The sequence below is a fragment of the Nematolebias whitei genome, chromosome 16, assembly GCF_014905685.2.
Source record: "Nematolebias whitei isolate Nwh7 chromosome 16, NemWhi1, whole genome shotgun sequence".
Lineage (NCBI taxonomy): Eukaryota > Metazoa > Chordata > Actinopteri > Cyprinodontiformes > Rivulidae > Nematolebias > Nematolebias whitei.
Window position 1 is genome coordinate 34,278,295 of NC_056513.1, and position 11,054 is coordinate 34,289,348.

General features: G+C 41.6%; 1 protein-coding gene across 1 annotated transcript in view; it reads right to left on the bottom strand.

Moving 5' to 3' along the window:
* Window positions 1-1,201: 1,201 nt before the first annotated feature.
* The window catches only part of pik3r5 (phosphoinositide-3-kinase, regulatory subunit 5), a 45,316-nt gene continuing 35,463 nt past the window's right edge, over window positions 1,202-11,054 (bottom strand). The window contains exons 14-17 of the mRNA XM_037690587.1: window positions 7,814-7,907; window positions 7,452-7,534; window positions 4,965-5,080; window positions 1,202-1,352 (exon numbers count right to left, since the gene is read on the bottom strand). Of these exons, the coding sequence (XP_037546515.1) occupies window positions 1,202-1,352; window positions 4,965-5,080; window positions 7,452-7,534; window positions 7,814-7,907 (444 nt within the window). The remainder of the gene's footprint in view (window positions 1,353-4,964; window positions 5,081-7,451; window positions 7,535-7,813; window positions 7,908-11,054) is intronic.

An 11,054-nucleotide genomic window follows, 5' to 3' on the forward strand; every position in this document is an offset into this window, starting at 1 on the left:
GTGGTCACATGTATTACTTCAGGACATGCTGTGCCTTTAATTTGGAGAAATGCTTGTAATTGATCTTTTAGTTCACATGATTCCAACAAACGTTTATTTTTCCCTGGTTAGGATCTGCTCCAGTTATGACAACAGGTTACGCTGAAAATAATCTATGTTTGTTTTAATAAAGACATTTAAAATTTACAGTAAGTGAAGACGGAGGATGAAGGTACTGGTGTAAGGTGCTTATCTGAAAAATAAAGACATAAAAAATAACTTTTGGACATGATTTATTGTGCAGGACTTTATTTTAAATCAAGTAATCAGGACTTTATTCCTTTACAAAAATAAAAATATATGTTTTTTTCCAGAAAGTGCAATAAATCAGTTACACAGGAAGATGCACACCTGAATGAATATTACAGCACAGTATATGTGTCACTGAAAGAAACTGATCAATAGTTTTTTATTAATAACGTATTGCAGTTAAAAGTGTGCGCTTCAAAATGAAGTTTTTTAAAAGCCAACAGCGCCCCCAGCCATTAAGATTTATTATTTCATTTAAAAAGTGTAACTGGTAAAAACAAAAAAATATGTTGCTGTGTACAAGTTAGAGAATACAAAAAAATATATCTCAAAGGTAGAGGATTTACATACTCTATATATTTACAGTGTACATTCTTGGATATTGTCAAATAATTTGTTTATTTTTGGAGCCGAGAGTTCATGGGGCTGTGGGTTAAGCCAACAACAAAACAATAAAAGGAGGAATTTCATATATTAAATATTTCATATTTCTCCTCATAGGACGCTGATCCAACATACTAAAGACACCCCGAGTAAACCCGAATACATTCTAATGAGACTGTGGTTAAAGTCAGTTCCGTCTTCAAGCGCAAAAAGAGGAGCTGAAACCTGAAGAATGAAACTTGAAATGGTTTCCTTCACAACTTCTTTGTGCTAATCATCTGTACAGCAGTTTTCTTTTTGCTTTCATGAGTCTTCTTGCACGTTACAAGCATTGACCTGAACGCAACCAGCACTGAATTTCTGCATGAAGTCACTGGTTTCCGTTAGTTGTGTTGCACTGCTGTTCAAGCCCTCCACTGTGTGACCCACAACGTCAGGAAAAGTGGAGGAGGGTCTTAAATGTGTAGCTGGTGCACAAAGCACTGAAGTCTTTCCTTTGAGCCCATGAAAATCAGTGCTGGGGGGGGGTTCAGGGAAGAGCCCCGCTGAAGGTGACCACAGGCAGGCAGAGGAGGGAGCAGAAGGTGGGGTTGAGAGGCTGGATCTGAGCAGAAGTCTGGGATTTTCTCAGCCTCCAGTCAGTGGAGCTGTCAGGTTTGTAGCAGACTGATACTTCACACCTTAAAGAGACAACACACACAAGGGTTGGAGAAAAGTGCCGAGCTCGGAGAGTTTGAGGCTGCAAACAATGCAAGGTAAACTAAATCTGTAGAATCAACAACAAGTGGGACACAATCGTGAAGTGGAATGAAATTTATTCGATGTGTCAAAATTTTAACAAATAAAAAATTGAAAAGTGGGGCGTGCAATATTATTCGGCCCCTTTACTTTCAGTGCAGCAAACTCACTCCAGAAGTTCAGTGAGGCTCTATGAATGATCCAATGTTGTCCCAAATGACTGATGGTGATAAACAGAATCCACCCGTGTGTAATCAAGTCTCCGTATAAATGCACCTGCTCTGTGATAGTCTCAGGGTTCTGTTCAAAGCACAGAGCATCATGAAAACCAAGGAACACACCAGGCAGGTCCGAGATACTGTTGTGGAGAAGTTTAAAGCCGGATTTGGATACAAAAAGATTTCCCAAGCTTTAAACATCCCAAGGAGCACTGTGCAAGCAATCATATTGAAATGGAAGGAGTATCAGACCACTGCAAATCTACCAAGACCCGGCCGTCCCTCTAAACTTTCATCTCGAACTAGGAGAAGACTGATCAGAGATGCAGCCAAGAGGCCCATGATCACTCTGGATGAACTGCAGAGATCTACAGCTGAGGTGGGAGAGTCTGTCCAAAGGACAACAATCAGTTGTACACTGCACAAATCTGGCCTTTATGGAAGAGTGGCAAGAAGAAAGCCATTTCTGAAAGATATCCATAAAAAGTGTTGTTTAAAGTTTGCCACAAGCCACCTGGGAGACACACCAAACATGTGGAAGAAGGTGCTCTGGTCAGATGAAACCAAAATCGAACTGTGCGGCCACAATGCAAAACGATATGTTTGGCGTAAAAGCAACACAGCTCATCACCCTGAACACACCATCCCCACTGTCAAACATGGTGGTGGCAGCATCATGGTTTGGGCCTGCTTTTTGTCAGCAGGGACAGGGAAGATGGTCAGAATTGATGGGAAGATGGATGGGGCCAAATACAGGACCATTCTGGAAGAAAACCTGTTTGAGTCTGCAAGAGACCTGAGACTGGGACAGAGATTTATCTTCCAACAAGACAATGATACAAAACATAAAGCCAAATCTACAATGGAATGGTTCACAAATAAACGTATCCAGGTATTGGAATGGCCAAGTCAAAGTCCAGACCTGAATCCAATCGAGAATCTGTGGAAAGAGCTGAAGACTGCTGTTCACAAACGCTCTCCATCCAACCTCACTGAGCTCAAACTGTTTTACAAGGAAGAATGGGCAAGAATTTCAGTCTCTCCATGTGCAAAACTGATAGAGACATACCCCAAGAGACTTGCAGCTGGAACTGCAGCAAAAGGCGGCGCTACAAAGTATTAACGCAAGGGGGACGAATAATATTGCACGCCCCACTTTTCAGTTTTTTATTTGTTAAAAAGTTTGATACATCCAATAAATTTCATTCCACTTCATGATTGTGTCCCACTTGTTGTTGATTCTTCACAAAAAATTAAAATTGTATGTCTTTGTTTGAAGCCTGAAATGTGGCAAAAGGTTGAAAAGTTCAACGAGGCAGAAAACTTTCCCAAGGCACTGTATTTAAAGGTAGTGTGCTGTCTAAAATGGTCTGTCATTTCATTGTTATATAGATGATTGTCAGATTTATCTGCCATTAAAACTAGGACTGTCGTGATAATAAATCAATTAATGGCATGATATATGGGGCCGAGATGGTGTAGAGGCAGGGCAGCCGGCTTGGGACCCGAGAGTCCCAGGTTCGATCCCCAGTCACTGCACATCACGTGGCGTCTCTGGGCAGCACGTCTAATCCCCAAAAATGTCCCCCGGGCGCTTTCAATAGCTGCCCACTGCACCACCTGGTGGTGGATGGGTTAAATGCAGAGACTAATTTCGCCATTGTATGGAAACATACAGTGCTGACATTGTGATGACATTATTATTATTATTATTAAATGAAAATGATTAGCCTCATTTTCATTTATCGGCTTTATCGTTTCTTCATGTCTCTGTCTTTCTACTGAATTTACTGGATGACAAAAAGCTCAACTCCAGTGCTCGTCACTGACCCCTCATTTCTTTATTTTTGCTTTCTTTTAAAATCGGTTTTAACCGTCCAAAACCGCGTTTATGGATCGTTAAAAGCAGCTAAACTGAGAAGCTAAGCTACGAGCTAAGCTAACAGGCTGACATCAGGGAAAAAACCTCTGTCTCGTCAAAGCTCGAAAATTCACAGTTGTTATTGTGACAGGCCTAATTAAAACCATATCAATAAACACTGCAGTGAAGGCTACCTATGGGACAGACCTGGTTGGCAGGCAGTAGACTGAGGAAGTCCTCTGGATGGGGGACAAAATGTTTCTCACTTAAATAAACTGGTCCAGATGACATGATTTAACCTTTTTTGTTGTTATCTACCTGCATGATTGAGCTTACAACCTTTTTTTAATATCAAATCATATTCCACCAGTTTTATCCTCCCTTCACTGGCTCCCTGTACATACTAGAATTGATTTTGAAATTCTCCTGCTGACCTTTAAGTGCATTAATGTCCTTGAACGTTCATATCTCTCTGAGCTACATACTTTATGTTCTTCTCGGGCGCTGAGATCTGATCAGCTGCTTTCAGCTATTCCAAAAACAAGATTGAAGCTCAGAGGTGATCTGGCCTTTTCAGTCGTGGGCCACAAACTTTGGAACAATCTACCCCCCAACATTAGACAGGCCACTTGACTTCCTGTTTTTAAATCTCAGCTAAAAACACACCTGTTTTCACTGGGTTTTTACACAGTCTGACTTTACTTAGTATTTTATTGCTCTGCGTTTTTTATGTTTTCTTTTTATACTTTTGATTTTCAGTACTATCATTTTTATTTTTATTTTTTTACATGGATTTACTCCCATTGATTTTATTGTTAAACACGTAACTGCCGCTTTAAATGTGCTTTATAAATAAAGTTGACTTGACTAAATGTTCCTTCCATCTATCCTCTCCTGTTTGTTCAGAAGTCGGGTCTTGGGACAGCTTGAGCAGGAAGGTCCAGACATTTATTTCCACAGCCACCTCATCCAGCTTTCTGAGAGGATTTCAAGGTATTCCCAGGAATTATCCTTACAAGATACCTGAACCACCTCAACTGGCCCCTGTCCATGTGGAGGAGCAGCAGCTCTACTTGGAGTCTCTCCCAGATAACTGAACTCTTCACCCCCTCTCAGGGATAGAGAGTACAGTCACCCTGCAGAGAAAACTCATTTTGACTGCCTGGATCTGTGATTTTGTTCTTTCGGTCACCACCCAGAGTTTGTGACCACAGGTGAGGGTAGGAACACAGATCGACCAATAAACAAACGGAACAGATGAGATTTTATAGACTGAATTATTCCAACATGGCAGCAATCCATTCTGGTCTTGGTTCTGTTAGACTGTCTATTAGCTTCTTACTCTGAGGTCATTCCAATAAGTATTTACAACAGATATGATTTGAGCTGTTCATAGCATTTGCTTTTCTTTTTTTTTTTTTTAGGAGACGCACATTTCTTTTCAGTGTCTCTGCAAACCTGTCTTGATCTCATACCTTTTGACACTTTGTAGTATCTTCTTCTCATCCTGGTCCAAACACACAGCAAAGGTTGTGTTTCCGGTGCCGCTGACCTGCACTTTGTCCACCTTCACCTCCGTGACAGTCAGCTGCTGTAAAGGTGAGTAAAATAATTTTTTACATTTAGTAAACACATGAATAATTTCTTTTAAAATATCATTTTTAAAATCACAGACTGTTGATGGTGTTCTTCTAAAGCAGAGATATTCAACTAAACTGCTCAGGGGGCCACAGTTACTGAAAGCTAACAGCTCGAGGTCGAAACAACCGGTAAATATAGACATTACATAACTTATTTACAATTTAAACTCTAGTTATATTTTAGATTGACTTATTGTCAGCTGGAGTAATGGTAAATAGTAAGTGGACTACACTTATATTTCGCCTTTCTATTTTATTAAGAAAAGAAAGCTCAAAGCTCAAACCTCTTTACACTACAATCTGTGCCCACAGTAAGCTTCGTCATTGCACGGTGAAATACAGTGAAACTGTAATTTCGTACAGTCGTCCGAAAGATGGGTGGAGTGCACGTGGCTGCAGGTCCTAGGAGCGTGGCCCTTATTTTTAAGATAAGAAAAGGGGAAAGACTTGAGGATGGTGTGTATTAAAAAAAGATCTCTTCACACCTTGTCCTTGTCAGGACACGGTTTAAGACATTAAAAATTACCAGCAAGTGCATTTATAGACATATTACATAGGAGTTTGATGATAAGATGGTGAGATTTGTCTATGAAGCACTTCCAGATAGCAACATAGTCCTGATAAAATGTTAAAGTGTCAGCCGGCACAGCTCTGATAAGCGTTCACGGAAGTTCTCGGGGTGGGTTGGGGGCAGGGGTGGATATAGCAGAGCTTTCTTGGTTTACACATCCCCAGGAGCAATTTGATAAGTTGGCCTCTTCAAAATCTTCTGAACGGGGAGGCCAGATTCAGATAAGCCACAGTTGTTTTTGTGCAGGCAGACTGTTTTTCTTTCGTCAGCCTCGAGTTCTGCTGGTACTCTCGATGATCCAAAATAAAAAGATTTGTGGACTTTCCGCTGGTCCATACTTATAAAAGCCTTCTCCAAGATCGATTCCAACATGCTGGCGAGTTCCAGAAGTCTCAAGTGGCCTACGATTCTCATAAATTGCTTCCAGCTTATGGATGAGCGTGTAAATTAGCCGAGTCTGAGAACTCGAAGCACGAATTAATCCTTCACATAAAGTCGGCAGCTTTACCATGGCCAAAACTGCTGTCGCCGTCTTTCTTAATAGCCGATAATATAGATATCTGCCGGTGCCAAAAAGCAGAAACCCTACCATTATAAATCCAATGGTATAAATCTTTGACATCCTCCAGAGACAACACAGACGGGCACATCAACTTACACTTTCCCCAGGAATCCATGATGTACCAAGCCGCATGCGACTGTCTGGGGCATGAGGGTTCTCCAGCACCTTGTCGTTTTGTTGAAAAAATGTTATCAATTGCATTGAAAGTCCAGCTGACCAGATCCATAACAATAATTTACGATTTGGAAGATGTGTAAAAAGAAGCTCTGATACACAGGACAAAGAGCAAAAGCAGGAGGAAGGCAGGAGAGGAAAGAAAAGACATCCGTCTTGCTCGAGGACGAGTGAGAAAAAAAATTATACTAGATCTGTACAAAGACTAATCAGAGCTTTATCACATTCATACACTGATGGGACACACATCGGAGGCAACGAGGGGTTCAGTGTCTTGCCCAGGGACTCTTCAGCATGTGACTGTCGGTGGAATCAAACCCCTAGCTCTCCCATTGGAGGACGACTGCTCTAACCACTCATCCACAGCTGCTCCCTAAAACTAAATGCCCTAAACCTGACTGAAATGCACTGTGCTGTCACAGTTCATCTGACAGGATCATCTCTGACAGAAATCTTGTCATGCAGGTTTTTAAGATGTTTATCTCACAGATTTTTTATTTCCCTTACATAAAATCTAATTTTTTCTTCAAATGAACCTAGGTGGGCCAGATTTAGATCACCCGGATGTGGCCTCTGGACCACTAGTTGATTATCCCTGATCTAAGGAAACCGAATCGCAGTGATTTAAAACAGGTCAGTGTTCCACTGACTTTCTAAAAACTGACGTCTTACAACACCTCTTCAGCTCGAAAGCCTTGACACAGTGAGCTCTAGTGTTGAATAAATAGTTGTGCCGAAGCACACGAGCAAAAAAAAAAATTGCAAGTGTTTCCTGTGCGTTGTGGCATTTCTTTGTTTTTCTACCCCCCATCAAGTAGTTCATGTGAAAAAATAAAGCTGCTCTCATTCGCGTTTGCACCGTGAGACGAAAAATCAATCCGGAAGCCTGAGACACAGCCGAGGACATATTGAGGTCAGGGTCTTTGAAGGAAACGTGCAGCCACGTTGTTTGAGTGGCGCGACGGCATGGCGCTGCTCAAACCACAAACCACTTGATGTTGTGTCTGGAGCTCACCTGGTTGTAGCCCTTCTTGCTTTTACAGTTTTGCCTCTTGAGGACCTCGGTCAGGGAGAGCTGCAGGCACTCCATCTTTGAGTCTGAAAGAGATTCAGGCAAACGTTAAAAGCTAAACGACAGATGCTATGTGGCTTTGCGTTTGTTAAATAATGTCATGTTCATCTAAAGGCTGAGACCTAGTTTGAATCAGCATTTTGTTTAATCGTGATTTACTAACAATCTTTTTTGCAGGACTCTAGCTTAAAACAGTAAAATCTGATTCCTGAAGTCCTGACCAGGAAAATTCTCTCCCAACACATGAAATCACTTCTCTGGAACAAGCAGGAAACTGTTGTTCTTAAACTTATGTTACTACACACCAAGCTCCTCTGGGTTCTTGCATGCTTTGATCAAGTTCACTGAAGTGCAGACTTTGGTTTCTCTTTTCCACTGGCTCCTCCCACTAATAACCACCTGGAAGAGAGGGGCATGAGGGTTAGAGTTGTGTTGGAGAAACACCTGAATGCTTGGAAGTGATAAATTTGGCAGTGAAAGTCCTCAGTGGGCAACTCCTACACACTTGAGAGGACACCACAGTCAGGGGAAGGGGGTATGATGTACATGTGGTCTGGGTTTACATCACTTCCTGTGTGGGTTGTTCAGGAATGCCCACTACGTATGTGCCATGCTGCTCTGTCATTTGTACAACACACTGGATCAGTTGTATTTAAACTAAATGAGAGTTGTTACATTGAATGGCTTCCTCTAACCTCACAGTGGGCTGCAGCTCATTAAGAAGATCAGAATCAGAATAAACTTTATTGGCATTGCACCGAGATAAAACGCAAACATGTACGTACAGTCGTCTGAAAGATGGGCGGAGTGCACGAAGCTGCAACTATAGAAAGCGTGGCCTTTTCTTATTCTTATTCAGAATAATATTTTGCTTAGATGAGAAAAGGGAAGAAAACATGAGGAGAGACGGTATAAAAAAAATAGATCTCACGCCGTGTCCTAGACAGGGCACGATTTGAGGCATCAAAAGAACATGTACATGTATATGTACATATGTACATATAGGCCGGTGAAAACATTGAATTTTTAAGGGAAAGTCATAGCATAGTCCAGAGTCCCCCCTCTCAGCCATTGACATTCATCATCAGCTCAGTTGAGGTTTTGTTACATGTCCACGGCCTTGGGGAAGGGAGGGGTGTGGAGACAGACAAAACATCTTTGTTGTTTTAAAAACATTTCAGGAAGAGTTGAGATAAGTCTGCCGTCAAGGCCACAGTTTGGGTCAGGCAGAACTCATGAATTGTTGTATATGCCTTATTAAAGTCTCGCTGGTATACATTTCCTCTGATGGAACTCCAAAACAGCCGAATTGATCCTTTACGCCAAAGTCAAGCTCACAGCATTCTCCAAGATTATTTCCCCTTCATGTGTGCCGCTATAGAGTCCGCAGTCCTGATAACAGCTGCTCCAGCTCCACAAATTCAGTCCGAGTGCTGTTGAGATTCGACACATCCACACAAATTTATAGACAATTCAGAATTCACCAACCAAACTGCAAAAAAACCCAGTTGTCATCAAGAATCCAATTTGTTTCCATCGAGGTAAGAGGGTCCTCCTTATGCCCTGACTCCTGTCAGGAGAAGTTGATCAATTTTGTTGAGAGACCAGCTGATCCTTCGAATTAAGAGGTATGCAGAAAAAAAAGATATTAAATTCAATTAAAAAATACTTTATTAATCTCAAAGGGAAACTAAGTGTTGTCGTAGCTCATCGTCCTGGTTCCATTCAAGAGTTATAGATGCCGATAGCTGTGGGCAGGAAGGATCTGCAGCGAATCTGAAAAATCTGGCCACAGATACCGATCTGTCCACCCAGATCCAGCTGGCTGTCAGATCTGGTGGGCCTCTTGATCCTCCTGGGCAGCAGGACTGCCCGAATGCTGGGCAGAATTCCTCCCTGAGTGATGGTCACTCCTCCCAGCAGTCTGCAGAGCTCCTCGTCACCATGGACAGACAGCTGAAGGTGCCGGGGGATGATCCCGGTCCTCCCATTGTCACAAGCCGAGTTTTCCCACCAGCTCCAGGATTTTGACGGTCAGGTACGAGCACTGCCGCCAGGTTGATGGGAAATGATCCACAGCGCCTCCTTTTCAACTCATTTGGGATTTGGGGCTCTAGTTGAGGTATTCTTTTGAGATGTTAATCAGCTGCTTCTGGTTGTTAAAATAAACATCTTGTTGCCATGGTTGCGCATAATAATAAATGCCCAAAAGTATAAAGGTTTCAGTAAAAATCCTTCCAGCTGCACAGCATCCGATATCAGAGGAAGTAATTGTCTGGAAAAAAGTGATTTACATCCAGAAAAGAGTTAAAGTTTTCAAAAGCAATAACTCAAAATGAATGTAACAGAGCTACTCCAACATGCAGCCACCCCAAGAAGCACTATTCTAGAACATGGGGGGGTGTACCGCCATGATGACTTTTTGAACAGGGGTGTCAAACCCACGTACAAAAGGAGGCCAAAATTAAAACCTTTTCAAACTAAGGGCCAATTTCAGAATCTACATTAACTCAAGTTAGATACCAAGCATATTTTCTTGATCACAGGTTCCTCAAGAGTTTGATTGGTCTCAGTTGATGTTCTCTGTTGCACTTTTCACATCATAATCAAAGATTACTGAAAAAAATTCAAGTGATAAAAGTATTTTACATTTAAAATAACATCGTGGGGGCCAGAAAAGATGTCAATGAGGGCCACATTTGGTCCTCGGGCCTTGAGTTTGACACATATGATAGAGGCTTCATGCTCGGGATGTGGGGCTTTACAGTCAGTACAAAACTCCCGCCTAGACCCTCCCAACTCGCTAACATGCTGTGACACCATCAGTCACGATGTTGTGTGAGACTTTTCTGAAAGGCTCAAATACATATTTAAAATTAAACATATGTACTTCTAAAAATAAGGCAGCAATGGAAGAGCCAGTAGCAACTCCTTAATCATCATCGCCATGAGAATTTTACAAATTGAGATACACTTTTAGAAAGGAAAGATTAAATATTGTTTAATATTTATTTTGTTGCATTTTTACTCCTTCGCACAGGTCAAGATTGTGTTTTGTGTCATTGACTGGTAAGCCCATCATCCTGTTCAGCCGGGACACGACTCGCCACACATCACGGTAGCACATAATTAGCAAGAACTGACCATGCTTTCAGAGTTTTACAAAAATTGGCAATTTTCTTGTGCAAATGTCGCCAGACATGCTTGCAAACTCCCATTGCTCAACAATTTTAGATCAGAATCAGAATAAACTTTATTGGCATTGCACCGAGATACAACGCAAATATGTACGTAGTCGTCCGAAGATGGGCGGAGTGCACAAAGCTGCAGCTATAAATAATTAGCGCGGCCTTCTTATTCTTATTCAGAATAATATTTTGCTTAGATAAGAAAAGGAAAGAAAACATGAGGAGAGACGGTATAAAAATAAAAAGATCTCACATCGTGTCCTAGACGGGGCACAATTTGAGGCATCAAAAAAACCTACCACAGCAAAGCAACATAAACAGACGTTATACATTTACATATAGGCGGTGAAAACATTGA